This window comes from Nasonia vitripennis, chromosome 2, assembly GCF_009193385.2.
Source record: "Nasonia vitripennis strain AsymCx chromosome 2, Nvit_psr_1.1, whole genome shotgun sequence".
NCBI classification, from domain to species: Eukaryota; Metazoa; Arthropoda; class Insecta; order Hymenoptera; family Pteromalidae; genus Nasonia; species Nasonia vitripennis.
Genome location: NC_045758.1, coordinates 25607717 through 25622035, shown reverse-complemented (window position 1 = coordinate 25622035; position 14319 = coordinate 25607717). Strand labels below are relative to the sequence as shown.

The 14319-nt window shown below is 41.5% G+C and overlaps 3 protein-coding genes across 5 annotated transcripts; all 3 read right to left on the bottom strand.

Annotated features, from left to right (window-relative positions):
• Positions 1–3632: 3632 nt before the first annotated feature.
• LOC100118017 (beta carbonic anhydrase 1) lies at positions 3633–5555 on the bottom strand. Of its 2 annotated transcripts, none has more exons than XR_004344603.1 (4): positions 5287–5555; positions 4956–5181; positions 4676–4863; positions 3633–4437 (listed from the first exon to the last, which is right to left on the bottom strand). XR_004344603.1 is itself a non-coding variant. In XM_001606922.6 (4 exons), exons 1-4 carry the CDS (start codon positions 5377–5379, stop codon positions 4036–4038), a joined length of 768 nt encoding a protein of 255 aa, XP_001606972.1. In that variant the 5' UTR covers positions 5380–5555; the 3' UTR covers positions 3633–4035. The 2 variants fall into 2 exon arrangements, 1 of the variants encoding a protein (XP_001606972.1); XM_001606922.6 differs by having other exon boundaries at positions 5097–5181.
• Positions 5556–5647: 92 nt separating this feature from the next.
• Positions 5648–8275, bottom strand: LOC100122169 (ras-related GTP-binding protein A). Its single transcript, XM_001605723.6, has 6 exons — positions 7652–8275; positions 7455–7554; positions 6983–7367; positions 6686–6901; positions 6500–6615; positions 5648–6315 (listed from the first exon to the last, which is right to left on the bottom strand). Exons 1-6 carry the CDS (start codon positions 7661–7663, stop codon positions 6224–6226), a joined length of 921 nt encoding a protein of 306 aa, XP_001605773.2. The 5' UTR covers positions 7664–8275; the 3' UTR covers positions 5648–6223.
• Positions 8276–8788: 513 nt separating this feature from the next.
• On the bottom strand, positions 8789–11989 carry LOC100122181 (flavin-containing monooxygenase FMO GS-OX-like 4). Of its 2 annotated transcripts, XM_016982823.3 has the most exons (7): positions 11700–11986; positions 11181–11550; positions 10650–10791; positions 10208–10519; positions 9984–10134; positions 9631–9905; positions 8789–9543 (listed from the first exon to the last, which is right to left on the bottom strand). In XM_016982823.3, exons 2-7 carry the CDS (start codon positions 11387–11389, stop codon positions 9331–9333), a joined length of 1302 nt encoding a protein of 433 aa, XP_016838312.1. In that variant the 5' UTR covers positions 11390–11550; positions 11700–11986; the 3' UTR covers positions 8789–9330. The 2 variants fall into 2 exon arrangements, with proteins under 2 accessions (XP_016838312.1, XP_001605785.1); XM_001605735.6 differs by having other exon boundaries at positions 11181–11989.
• Positions 11990–14319: the final 2330 nt, after the last annotated feature.

Below are 14319 nucleotides of genomic sequence, written 5' to 3'. Positions count from 1 at the left end.
CGAGCGAGTCACGCTGCTCTTGGGTAATTGTACGTGTATTATACCTTAATATAGCTTTATTATAAATACGCATTTATATGTAAATCATAACGTATAAAAAAATAATATTTATCAAAGTTTATTCAGCGCCGCAGATGTATCTTACACACGGACTAAAATGTAGGCTCGATGGTTGTACCCACATCAATCAAAATCAAATCTCCAAAGCATTGTCATTTTTCATACAGCATACTTGTAGAGCGCCGCAAGCTAGACCGGCCCTTTAATCGCCTCGTGGTCATTAATCGAGACGAACCGGAAAAATCGGTGTCGCGCTCGGCTTTTAACCCAAATCCCATGTGGTCTGGGTGAGAAACAGAACTAGGGTTTGGGTTACACCTCTATTATCAGGATATCCACCTGTTCTGTACAAACACACGCGATACGAGTATGCAGCTATGCACGTGTAATAGTTGGATGTGTATTCCAGTCCATGACGAAGTATTCGAACGGTAAATTCAATATTGATGACTGTGAAATTTCAACAAATTCAGATATTAAGATCATTCTTGACATTTCACTTTCTGTACACCTAGGCTTACATTCGATAAAAAAAACAACGATCGATTACAAAAGTGGAACCGGCACGTTATAAAAAGTATACTATTATAATCGGGCGCGTTTTAGGCGTTCGGCCGCAGAAATAGCTCTAGCATATAGGCTTTTTAACTTGGTTTAGTTGCGGAAGGAGGCCGATGCCTTTTTTTCGTGGCCCGGTTCTCACTCGTGTACAGCATTATATGCCTCACGACATCCGAATACTTGCTGAAAAATGGCTGCTAAATTTGAAACGCTTTTTAAACAAACATATAGGTATATCTGGCTATATGGACAGTAAATAAGGTAAAAGCACCAGTAGTGGGACAAAACAAAATTCGGGACCTATAGTGGGACACGGGCGAAAGATTAACGTTTCTTTTATTAGAGAGAGAAATTTTATTTATTATTTAGGGTATCAACTATTCGAATAAACCTTTCAGTGCACCAAATTTAGAGCCAAAATTAATTATGACGCTTTTATCAAAAATGTGTTTTGAGGGTGACGGCAGACGATCCCGAATCAGGGGCAGATTTCAGCAATCTGACGGCACTAAAGTAACGCTTTTCAATGATAGATGACACACTAATGAATATAATTCGCGTTGTTTTTAGTAAAAAAAATAATTATTTTCTCTAAAATTAAATGTCCAAGTAAGCCTGCCATATTTTACAGCAGGACCAGAGCTGGGACATGCAAAAGTACACAAACTTTAATAATATTCAGCAACTGAAACGTACTTTAAAGTATATCAAACAGTTTTTCTAATAACAATTGATAATATCAAATCGAATGTACCTGGGAAAAAATCGAATTTACATATTTGAAAGTTTCTTGATTTTTCTTGTAATTCTAACCTCAAAAAGTGAGGTTACGCGTCTCTGATTGCCACTTTTTGGAATTTTTAATTTATCGATTCACATTAACTCTAAAAGTATTTAGATCGATTAGTATTGCCAAATAAAACGAAAAATAGAGCTTTTATGCGTTTGTTTATAAAAAAGTAAGGAATAATAACTCTTAATAGTTGTCCCAGTACTGGGTCCAAGTGCCTGTCGCGCTACTACGGCCAACTCGAAAATCGTGTCCCGCTACTGCAGTCATCGCCTCTTTTATTAAAATTATCATTTATCAGCATAGAAAAGGCTTAAAATGCAAACTTATTTTTCATTCGATAGGAAATTTCCATGGCTACACGACGGTACTATGGTTTTTTTTTTCCAATTTTGCAACTGAATCTCATAATTTACATTTATTCCGAAGGGGTATATAAAAAATGTCCCGGTACTGGTGATTATACCTTACGAAGTTGTTAATGTATAAATAGACAAATTGAAGCAACTGCAGCATGAGCGGCCAAAGCAAGCTGAAGCAAGAGCAGTTTTGGAATAGAGGTGCGGCATTGTATAGCCCTATAATATCTATAGGCTAGTGCGCAGATTGTGATCAGGGAAATGAAAAAATTCACATGCGCCAGCTATTATCGCCACTAGCCACCAGAGACTATTGATGTGCAAAGGTCAGTCCAAAACTGTTTTGCTCTACGACTATACTAATAATACGGCCAACAGGCTCCTCCAATTGGTATACCAATACACGATTGACTCCACATGCTCGCACACCGTCAGGATGGCGCAGGTACGTCTTGTTCTTTGTTACATGCACTTATAACAATATCAAAGAAAATACTAGTACCGATTCGGAAAAAACCTTTGTTATACACATTGTCAATTTAGAACGTGCGCGCGCGCCTACAAAACCTAGCGTTAATCACGGGGCGTCGCCTCATAGCCGTCGCAGCCGCTACGATGAAAAAGCTGCATCTTTTTTCGCGCGATCCATACGCCCTCGTTAGCATGGTACATTACAATTTGAATAAAAATAATACATATACGCGAGACAGATATTACGGGGTCGAGTCTCGCGGCTCGTCCTTACATTATTGCCGCCGTGTACACACACATATATAACGCAGTCGTATAATGCGATTCTCTATATTGCGATCGCGTATAGAAGAAAAAAAAGGAAAAACGTGCGAGCAGTCGCGTGCGTCCAAGCATGAATTTTCATAAGCATTAAGCATGCTTTGTTACACCCGCGCGCTCGGCTTTTTTACCCGAAAAGAGTAGTAGTAGCTGCATTAGAAATACACAAGCGTCGGCAAAAAAGCGTCTTGAAAACATATAATGTTTCTAATAATAGCTCCGCGCGATGTAAGCGAAAAACTCGCGGAGCTTTGATTTTTCCTCTGTGTATGGCGACGATCATTTTCTGATATGATTAGCATCAGTCACGCGAATGCGCAAAAAACCTCGTAATCATCGTTTGATCGATCAATTAAAATCGCGCTAAAAAGTGCAAGTCGCGTGCCGCGACCGTTTGCCTCGGCCATCTCTTCCGAAAGCGCAGAAAAACCAAACGATCCCGTTATACCCTCGTATTACAAGCTGTCCTAAAAAGGAATTAGGATAGCCGAACAAAACAGAAAAAAAGGTGCCAACTATAGAGAGCACGCGAGCCTCATCCGATTTTCGTGAGCTCGATCTTATAATACAATCCTATCGGCAAGAAAGAGCAGAGGTCCGCCTTTGGCGCGAGGATGAAACGACTTATTGCTCTTGGTGTCCGCGTTGTTTTGCTTTTGCTTTCTCTTTCAGGCGAGTGCATAGGCATGCTCTAGTTCACCGCCTGCGCGCCGTGTGTAACGAGCCGCCCTGACGACTATCTCTTTCCTTCTTTCTCTCTGATCCCATAGCCGCGACGTATTATCTCTCTATCTCGCGAACGCCTTCCTTTTTTGCTAATGCTTCCCGAATCCTCGGATTTGTATGTAAGGCCGTATGCATTGTAATTAATTCGTAACTCCGAGCTGCGAGAAAAAAGAGAACTCTCCTCGTCGTCGGCGAGGAGAAAAGTATTGGATGATGACTGAGAGCTGGATGGAGATTATAGTCGGATTATATCGGATAATGTATTTCTTTTTAACGCAAGAGAACCGACATTTTACATGCAGATTATAGGTACAGCACTGACGAGATCTATAAATGAAACGAGATTTTTTTGTGAAAAAAATAGACAATATATTTGTGGCTGTATGTAAAATATATAAATAAAAATCTGTAAATGCATTATTGTCCAACGACAACTGAAAATCATAGAATTCCTGCGTTGGATTACATCTACGATTTACAAAGGTACTTTTGATCAAGCTTTTGATATAATGCTCCACAACGTGTGAACTCACATTGCGATCAGAGATTCAACAACCCATTGAGTCGATGATTAGAATTTGTACGATATTCATGCTCTAGATAATAGTCATATACATTACACGAGTGCGTCGTTGTTCCTTAATTGACGAAAACATTTGCGCGCTTCGCAATCCCTCAAAATTTTGGGCGAACTGTAGCCTCTTGACTTATGTATGGAGTCCCCAAAAAATGTGTTCCGATAGCATCTCAAGAATAATATTTCTTGATTTCCTTGAGCAAAGGTGTCTCCGTGAGCTCGTTTATCTCGACGAAGCGTTTGTTGGCTCGACTGAAGTAGTAAATGTCTCCAGTATAGATATCGAACCAAAGCGCGTGCACGTGTAGATTGTGCTTCTCGAGACGACGCTTAAGGAAGCCGTAGGAGGCGACGTTTTGTAACTGCTGCAGCGTGTTGATCTGCGAGAGCTTATCCTCGATCGCGAACTTGTCCTCCGGGTCGATATAGGCGACGAATTTGCGGAGCGGCGTCTCGGCTTGGAATAGAAGAGGCTCGTGGAAGCCCGTGATCTCGAGCTGTTGAAACTTGGCGAGACTGCTGCTGCCGTGTGCGCACAGCCAGGCACGTAGTGGTGATATTCTCCGGTTTACCTGCAATTGTCAATTGAGGCTTTCAATATTCGTGTGCCAAAATTTTGATTAAAGAGCCTTTTCACTGACGTACGTTTATTTTCACTCTAGCTTTGAATTAGAACGTTTTAAAAAATCAATAGCACACATGATGCAATATCTCATAGTATTGCAAATGATTTGAGGAAAAACCTTTGTTGAATTCAACTTTTGTACTACAGTTAACAAATTTTAGGGTGAATAAGAAAATAAGTCTTACTTGTGATGCAAATTCTTCATCTCTCAAGGCATACAGCAAATTCATAGCTTTACAGTCACTGTGTCCACATACGATAACATGCCTGATGTCATTGACAACGCATCCCAATTCTAGAGCAGCAGGTTCACACATTGTCAACTCATCGATGAAATGTTGACTATGAGGCACTATGTTACCAGCATTTCTCACTGAAATCGACAATATTTAATAAAAAATAGCATCTTAAGTTGTTGCAAGTAGTTTGACGTGTATACAACATGGATGATTCTGCTATGCGGACCTGCTAAGCTCTATGATGTAGGATCAAGATGCTAAGGAATTAGCAGTATGTATTCTATCTCTGACATATTCAGAACGCCAAAAAAAATGAGGTTAAAACAAGACGCGAGCATGATAAAGTCCAGGTGAGTATTACTCATACCAACAAACATGTCTCCAACATTAGTTTCCGTAAACCTTGTTGGAATCATCCTGGAGTCCATGCAGGTAAAGAACACTGCCTGGGGCTGTAATAGAAACACATGAAAGGTAAGCATGTTTTTTTATTTGTAAAAATGATATAGCTTAACGGTCATGCAATGTAAAGTTTATTTAAACAGCGATGACATTACCTCGGGATGATCCCTCACTTGCTGAAACTGCTTTACCATTCCTTCTCTGTGACATTTTCGATATTTCATTACTCCTTTCAGTATCCTATCCATGTTTTTAATTGGTACCCACTTTGCATTCGGTGGCTACAGCATGACGCGTCGCGATTAACGAATGTTCGGTGCTATGGAAATGGGAAAGCTGCAGTGAATCGGGTAGGAGGAGGGGAATCATCTGACTCTAATGATAAGACGGGAGCCAGCCAATCAGCTGTTGCGCTAAAGTGGGACGGCGATTGAGCGGGTTGTTTAAATGGAATTTAAAGAGTCAACGAAATATAGTGTGTGTGCAGTTATTAATCGTGGATAAATAAGCAGATCGTTTTAAATCTAATAAAGTAATTTTTTTATTCTCTAACAGATATTTCATCATTTCTAATCTGGAACGTTACAATATAGATATAGATCTCTGTTGTATAGTCAAATAAAAATATCTTGGGTAATACACGTAAATATGTCTGGCTGTTAAACGAGCTTTAAAAAGTCTTATTTGATTCTTTACAAAAGTTTTAAAATACATTCGCATCTAAATAAAAGAAAATATACAAATTTCGCCCATGACTGTTAAAAAACGTCAACTCATTGCTGTATTATTTGAAAAAAGAAACTATTCTCGATTTATTCAATATACAGTCATGTACCACATAAGATTAATGATATATAACACCTGCTCTGGGGGATTACATCTATAGATCGATGTTTCGTTAATCAGTCGCGCGATATATTCCATGCAATCAATCGCTTAATGCAATGCATGGTTTTTTTAGTTTTTCATTTTGTATTATTGGTAAAAAGACCATAAGCGAAGAACACACCTCGCTCGCTCGCGTTTTCTTATGCGATCCACCGCAACAGTTCAGCGTCGAGCGACTCGATCTCGCCTAGGCCGAGCCAATTTCTATCTACTTAGAGATGAGCTCTGACTTGCTCGTTCGAGTTTCTCAAAGTGTTTGCGGGCATTGCGAATGTTGATCAGTGTAGCGGCAGATGCTAAACACATTGAAATGTAATATTTAGCTACTGTGCTATCCATTTAAAAGGATTTTCCTTTTTCAGAATAAATAAAGTCAACTCGATCGATTTTTGTCTAGAGTTGATTCATCTATTCTAAACAAAGTATCGATCCCCGTTTTTTTTTATCAATATACCAAAATTTGATTTTAAGGATACTTACGAATAGTTGGATCCGACACTACAACCATTACATATGTGTTTGAGGTAAATACATCGATAAAAGCCGCAAAATTAGTATTCCTAACTTCCATACTGGAAAATTGAGCTGCTAATTTACTGTAATTAAGGGATTCATTAAGATCTTATCACTTTACTGCACGGCATAACGCCCATAAATAATACTGACCTGCAGCTCAGTTTGAATTGCTTTATGATATTTGATACTTTTTCAAAGCGATGTACATCTCTGTGATACCGTCTCTGGCAATGACTAATAACAAGGAATGTGGCACGTTCAAAAAGAAGAACTTCATCAGCATCAATAATATTGGCAAACTGATTTAAACTCTGTTCGAGTTCTTTGACATTTGGAATCAACATATACACAATAGAAGACCATGCTCTGAATGCAAAAAAAGATTATTTCAACTTAATTACTGTGTCTATTGCTAAACCTTTATTATAAAATGTACTAATTACATACCTGTACAGAGTTTCATCCCATATACTAGTCCGGAAGCATGTACATTGGAGTGGTAAGCTCAGCCTTCTCAAATCTTCCTCCCGCTCCCTGAATATGGAATCCCTCTGATCTTCTTGAACAAGATCCATTTTGTGAATAAGACAAAATACTTTGGCATCTGGACTGTTCTGGAGTATCGCCTCCAGACAACTCTGATAGTAGTGCATGTCCTTGTCCAGCTCTCGAGATTCAACATCAAACACGTAGATCAATACTTCAACATTTCTAAAGATGTTGTCTCGCTGCGATGCAAAATAATTCTCCATAAAAGCCTCTTGTCCACCGCAGTCCCAGAGGTTGAGAACCAAATTTCCCAAGAAGCGTACATGGCTGTGCTCCACATCGACTGCATAACAGAGTAAATTTGTTTTAGAAGCAGGTGGTCGCTAAAACTGCAAATACCAAAGTGCAGTAACAAAATGGGAATTCTTACTTGTTGCTCCTAATCGACGAGTGTCTCTCGCGATATAATTAGCAAAAATGATGCTCCTCATACTGGTCTTCCCCGAACCGCTCTTCCCCATCAAAAGAACCTGAAACACCGTACATGATTTATCCCATACAACAAACGACAAAGAAACAGAAAAAAAGTGGGCGTGAAAGGTAATACGCGACGCACGATAATCTCACCTTTTTCTTCATCTTGCTGCTCGAAATTGTCGCGTTCACCTCAGAGAAAAGTTACGAATTCGCCAAACACACCTCTAGCCAAGTAGAGGGAATATCCCTCTCCGGTCGAGTCGAACCTCGCACCCTCGCACTGTTGCACAATGCGTAAACAAAAGAAAAAAAGCGCGAGAGGGAGAGAGCAGAGCAAAAGTGAGGTTATACCCACTGCGCGGCGGAGGAATGTCAACGTCAAACAATGTCGCGAGTCGTTCCAAAACAAGTTCGGGGACACCAGCAGCTGCGCGTCGAAGCGCACTTATTTTTCGAAAAGGCTGTCCTTGATCGCGCGCTGTGTTTTAGTAGGTGATCTGCGTTGAACAACTATCGCTTTATCAAAGGAAAAATACTGCGTAGCGCGAGAAATGGGATTTCGCTCGTAGCGTCGCTGCGTCGGGCGGTCAGATGGTTTTCGCTCTATCTCACTTCTTTTATCGCTTCACGTCCTTTTTTTGATGTAGGAGGTATTGTACTGTAGGAGATGTGTACGTATGTGTGTATGATATAATGCAAGGGGTGACTCAGTCGATAACATCGAGAGCGATTATATATACTGAAATGGAACGTTTGAATGAAAGAATCGCACATATACCTACAGGCGCCTTTTTTATTCGTCAAGAATGTTGAAAACGTAATTGATCATTGATCAATACACTACTAGAATAAAGAATCATATTTTTTGTTACATTGATACTAGAAAATTCACAATGTATAGGGATGTTTTAGTTTTATAATTTTTATACTCTAATTTCCAATTTGTCAATAATTAACAAGTAGTATGTAAACAGAGCAATAAGGTGTTGGACAACGGTTTTTTAATATTCGCTTGTCTACTCTATATCGCTTTGCGACTGACAAAACACTTGCGTGCACATTGTTATATGATGTGCGCGTCTGCGTATATAGTTTGCGATTGCGCGATGAATCAACGCACGTAATATGCGTCCGTTATATGCGTTTGATTATCGTCAATGCTTTTTAAACTGCACTTTTTCCTTTTGTTCTTCTCCTATACGTAACATTAGAGAAAAGTTTATCGATTCTTCTACAATTTGTTTTATTCGACCTGCTACTAAAAAGTAATAAAAATAATGCATTTAATCCTAAATATCTTCTCTTTTTATTATTGCATCATAAAAGCGTATACATATATTATAATCAAATAATCGCAATATTTATCTCAGCTTACAAAAGTAGCAAAAATACATAATATCTTCCGTCCGCCTCATCATTACACAACGGTGCGAACAACTATATATATATATATATATATATATATATATATATATATATATATGTGTTTATCCGGGAGCGCATATGCAATAAGAAACAATTGCCAGTGAAGATCTTTAAGCAAAAATATGTAGTAAATATATTCATCGATGTTGATTCTTCCACTTGTCCGTCGCAGACTTGCGCATAAGCAGCGAACGTTTTTCAAGCTTAAAGAAAAATGCATAACACATAACAAGTATGATTACAGAACCGGCGATTCCAAAAGAAATATTTGGCTCCCGATTCGCGCGAAGCGTTACATCGTTATCCCCAAAAGGAATTTCTCGTATTTATAATCTCTCAAGATACCCTGGGGGTATCGACTTCATCAGCATATCGTCAATTTTCCATAATCTCGCGTTAAAACCCTAACAAGGCTTACAACAATTCACAGTGAAGTTCTCGCGGTCGACGATGCGATAGACGTAGTTCTTGTACGTCGTGAAGTCCTGTTCGCGCATTTTGCCGCAGTGGTCGTAGATCTTCCTCACCACCGGGGGAAATCCCGGAATACCAGCGGCCGCAGCGATTTCGTCGTAGTAGGCCCACTGACGCTCGGAGAACTTGTTGATGTGCCTCAGCTGGGGAGTTAGGCAAGGTGTTTGTTAGAAAAATCCCGTATAGTTTCGCAAGTTATGACGTATAGCAAGCAATGTGTCGATGCTTACCGCGACGCCTTTGTCGAGCAGACTCTGCTTCTCCTTCGCGTACTCCTCGTGCATCTGTTTCGGGGAGGGAAGCTTCACTCGGCCCTCGACTATTCCGAGGATGTACTGCGCCTGGATGTGGAACATGGGGAAGGGGATGACGATCGCTGGGATACCCATGAAGAACAGGTTCGGCCAGTCCATGTGGATCAGGGTCTTGTAGAGCGGCTCCACGTGGTTGTCCGTGGTTTTCAGCTGGACTTTCGGCGATAGGAAGGGATACGTGAATTCGTAGCCTGTTTCGTTGGAAATAAAAATCGTTATCCGATGCTGAAGCTATTTTTATAAACCGCGATGATATGAAAAATGCTCACCAGTACAGTAGATGAGTACGTCGACCTGAGCGGAGAAACCGTCCCGGAACACGAAAGTCCCGTCGTTGACCTGCGCGATACCCGGCCTCTGCTCCACGCTCTTCGGCAATTTCGCGTCGATCGGCTCCGGCAGATTATGACTCAGATAGATCTGTAAATTAATCAACGTCAGCATTGATCTCCACACGTGAAAGAGCGAAGAACACAAGGCAACATATACCAACCTTCCTGGCGTACTTGGCAACTTCGAGGCAGATATCGATTCCCGACCAGGAAGCGCCGAGGATGCAGACGGTCTTCCCGGCATAGTTCTCCGGCATCCGGTACTGGTGGCTGTGTATGCAGGTGCCGTTGAAGCTGTCGATACCTGGTATCTCGGGAACGTGGCCGACGGTGTAGTGGCCGTTGCAGAGGACCACCGCGTCGAAGGTCTTGACCGTCTGGACCTTTGTCGCCAGGTCCGTGTAGGTCACCGTCCAGATCACTTGGCCGTTCGCTAGCTTCTCCGGCTCCACGAGCTTCACCAGTGTGTTCAGCTAATTTTTGCAATTTTCGTTTAAATAATGAAAAGGACTCGTATGCACGAGAAAAGCAAACTGGTTTCGCGGGCGCGAAGGTTTTAAGCGAATTTGATAATAAGCAGTAAACAAGCGCGCGGCTGCTCACCTTGATATGAGGATAGAGATTAAAGTGCTGCGTGTAATCCAAGAGGTACTGTCGGATCACACTATGGTGAACAAAAGAGGGACCTTCGGGATCCTCGAACGGAAAGTCCGGAATCTGCATGATCTCCTTCGGCAAATTTGTCCTGTAACAAAAACGGTTTCGTTTCTCTTTACACACACACACACACACACACACACACACACACACGTACATCAAGTGATTCAAGTTTCCTCACTTGGCTTCTTTCACACGCTCGGATTAAAAAGCGCTTATATCTGCGTATCGTTATTCCGGGAGTAAAGCAAAAGTGGATAAAATTTCGATTAGTGCAAAGAAAAACAAGGCTTATCTGTGGCGGATTTACAAATTAACTATAAACTTTTTCAAAGACGCTATAACGTTCGGTAAAAATCGTGTATGCATGTGTATAGAAGCCGTTTCGACATCGCGACCGATAAGCGCACTTCGATCGCTTAATTCTCACAACGATTCCATCTTCCGACGAAATAAAACTTCAAAAAGTTCACCTACCTGAGATTCCTGTACATACTGCTGTGCACAGGCAGTCCATTCCTGTCGGTTTCGGTCTCATCGGTGTAGACCCAGGTACCGCCGATCTGACCGGTCTGCTCGAAAAGGTTCAGGCTGTAGGTCTCGGGCCTGGAGACCACGTGTCTGGCGACTACGAGACCGGCTACTCCTCCGCCGATTATGGCCACGCGCGTCTTGCTGCTCGGCATTTCGCTTTTTCCTCGGCTCTATACGACTCTTAGCTTCTCTCGGAAAGACCTTCCTGAATTTTCCGGCTCGTTAGATTTATGAGCGTGTTCGGGCTATGTGCAGCGACGCACTTCTTGAATTTTCCCGCCAACTTTCACCGGCGCGACTCCGTGAGCTATAGCTGTATGCAGCAGAAGTTTTAGAAGTTTGCGTGAGATTCGCCGAGTGTTCTTTTAGATGAGTTCGAAGAAAAAAAATTGCATTTGGAAAGTATAATATTTATAAGTATAGTACTCCAGCGTATGATATCTTAATCAGCGAGACGCGTACTTTGAACTCTGTATATTATGTCTTCTCGCAAGCTCTACTCGGACGTCCGAAATCGTCAAAGTGCAGCGGCGCAAGGTAGAGATGTCAAGGTTCAGATCGATCCAAGCGCAGTGCGCGTGTACAGCAACTCTTGGAAATAATCTATGTACTCTTCCTCTCGATGAGTGTGGCGCAAGCGTCGTCGCAGTGAAATGACAGGGATATGGAAGCGCGGCTCTGTTTATAAAGTGGAGAAGATCGGCCGGAGCTTCAGCTGTTGCTGCACCACTTACTGCTCGAAGACTATCTCGTGCAACAGACGCGCGCGGCGCCGGTGGCTGCGGCTTTTCTTCCCCACCAGCCGCTCGAGAATCGGGAAAAAAAAAACGTCTCGGGTTCGGGAGACAGATAGGAGGGAGGGCATTGCGTGAGAGACGACGAAATGTTTCGGTCTGGATACCTACTTTACTACTTACGAGAGTAAGGGCTACGAAGATGATGTGGGGGAGGGAGAGGCAGCTGAGGCGCCAAGTACGAGCGAGATCGAAATGATGAAATGTCGAAACGCCGTGAGCTCATGGGCGGGTGGGATTTTGCGATGTATAAGTGTTATTTGAAGATTGTTTGATCATTTAGGTCGTAGGATTCAACAATTGTACTATATGGCTTGGACATCGAATAGGAAAGAAATTTCGTCATTCTCTGCTATCAAAATTTCGAGCGGATTCGAATTCCACCTAGATGAATTCTAAAAAGCGTAAAAGTTTCCACGATAAGATTACGGTAATATGTTTACAAGAATCTATCGGAAATAATGTAGTAGAATTTTTCCCGCCGGTATACGTGCTTCTATCTACGTATATATAGTATTTAGAGCTTTGTGCAGTCTAGCTTTTGAAAATATTTTTGTAATATCTAGCAAATTTTTACCTACTTCACGCACCATTTTTAATACTATAATTAACGCCGAAATAGAAGATTCAATTGGCGCGTTTTTAAATATAGTATATAGATCCGCAAAACAAGTGTGAATGAGGAGAGAGGCGAGAGACGAACGATTCATCGAAACTTCGTTCATAATTATTATATCAACTGGAACGTATCGCCAGAAGTATATATTATGGAGCCGTCTAGACGACAAAATAATCAGCCGTACGCTGCATTTATCTCATCGATTGTATTATACACACATCCAAATATTCGACGCAATATTTATACACCGTTTCGGCTAATTGCACCTCTCCCCGGGTATCTACCTACATCAGGTGCGCAAATTACCGCACGCATACCTTTTCTCAAAGCAGGTTTTGCTCGAGCGCTGATGTAAGAGCTGAATTCAGTTTCGTGTAGTATACGTGTGTATGGGAGTGTAGGCACGTGCTTTCGTTATTAGCTGGAAAGAAAGTATATAGAAAATTTGCATTTCAAAGATTTGACTCTTGGAGCATAAATATTCTTAAGCGTTTATTAGCGATAAAATTCTAATTTTATCATACTGCCTCCGTTCGGGCACAATAACCCCATCCACGGCGCTGTTGAGTACTCATAAGCATTCTCTCTTTTCCTATTTACTATATAAGTACATTGCACAGCTTCTTTAAATCTCGAGAGAACAGCACAGCGGCATATCCGCCGGTGTCAACGAACTGTCGAAAAAGCCGTCGCCTGCAGGGAGCGACGAGTCATTAACAATTCTCCGTTCCGGAATAAAAAGTCTACGTACACACAACAGAGCCTACGAGCTTTTGGCACTCCCTCTTGCATTCAAGCTCTCGTTTCTCCATTGAGCGACTCTCTCGCAAAGCGCTCCCACATACAGCCACACCAGCACACACACACACACACACATAGCGTCTCGTCGAGTGTCAACGCAACTAGGCCAAGCTATGCAGCGGGAGACGAGCCCTCGCCTTATATCACACATCGACATTTCTCTCGGGGAAATCTACAGAGATATAGCTATTTTGTTTACGACGACGATGCGTTATAATTCCGTTAGATATATGCTTAGGTGTTTGCGCGCGAGAGAGATGAGTGACGAGCCCACGAGCGCGATCGCGCGATTCGTATATACGTATGCCGTAATAATATGATCTGGGAAAAATGTTAGGAAAGATGATAAATTGTGTTTGCGAGCGCGGGCGGTAGAGGCGATAGACGACGATAAGAGAGATGATGATGAGACACACGCGGAGAGTGTGCTCTTCTGATTATTCCGCGACGTGGTGCTAATGAAAAACAAGTTGTCGAGCTGGAAAGGAAAGTTATAAAGCTGCGGTAATGAGCTTTCGATCGATCGATTCTTTTTACTGCTCTCAATGATCTCCTTCTTATAGAGGTTGTGTATTAGCAATTTTGTAAGTGCTATGCTTGTTTTAAAAAAAGTTATATACGCGTATCTCTGGGGAAAATCCAAAAAAAGTCGATAATCGAGGTAAACGTTGAAAAAACAAGCCTCGTGCTCTCCGGGACTGATTTACTTATTTGGACATTTTGATTTGACTTTAACCCACATACTTATCTCCGGAGACTCTTTTTGTCTCTTGAATCTTGTCGATTAGGACTGTGTTTATTATGTTTGCTTATACGATGAATACTTATAGTCTGAATTTAAAAACAGTATAAGATCCAGATGATTATT

Bases quoted from the DNA above. Each gene is read 5' to 3' on its own strand.
- LOC100118017 (XM_001606922.6), bottom strand. From the start codon at position 5,379: ATGGATAGGATACTGAAAGGAGTAATGAAATATCGAAAATGTCACAGA. The intron at 5,182-5,286 runs GTAATGTCATCG...TTTCTATTACAG, and splicing joins AAGTGAGGGATCATCCCGAG to CCCCAGGCAGTGTTCTTTAC. The intron at 4,864-5,096 runs GTATGAGTAATA...TGTCGATTTCAG, and splicing joins TGTTGGAGACATGTTTGTTG to TGAGAAATGCTGGTAACATA.
- LOC100122169 (XM_001605723.6), bottom strand. The intron at 7,368-7,454 runs GTAAGAATTCCC...TCTGTTATGCAG, and splicing joins TCGTCGATTAGGAGCAACAA to TCGATGTGGAGCACAGCCAT. The intron at 6,316-6,499 runs GTAAGTATCCTT...CAATGTGTTTAG, and splicing joins AGTGTCGGATCCAACTATTC to CATCTGCCGCTACACTGATC.
- LOC100122181 (XM_001605735.6), bottom strand. From the start codon at position 11,389: ATGCCGAGCAGCAAGACGCGCGTGGCCATAATCGGCGGAGGAGTAGCC. The intron at 10,792-11,180 runs GTAGGTGAACTT...TTTTTGTTACAG, and splicing joins AGTATGTACAGGAATCTCAG to GACAAATTTGCCGAAGGAGA. The intron at 9,544-9,630 runs GTAAGCATCGAC...CTAACTCCCCAG, and splicing joins TGCTCGACAAAGGCGTCGCG to CTGAGGCACATCAACAAGTT.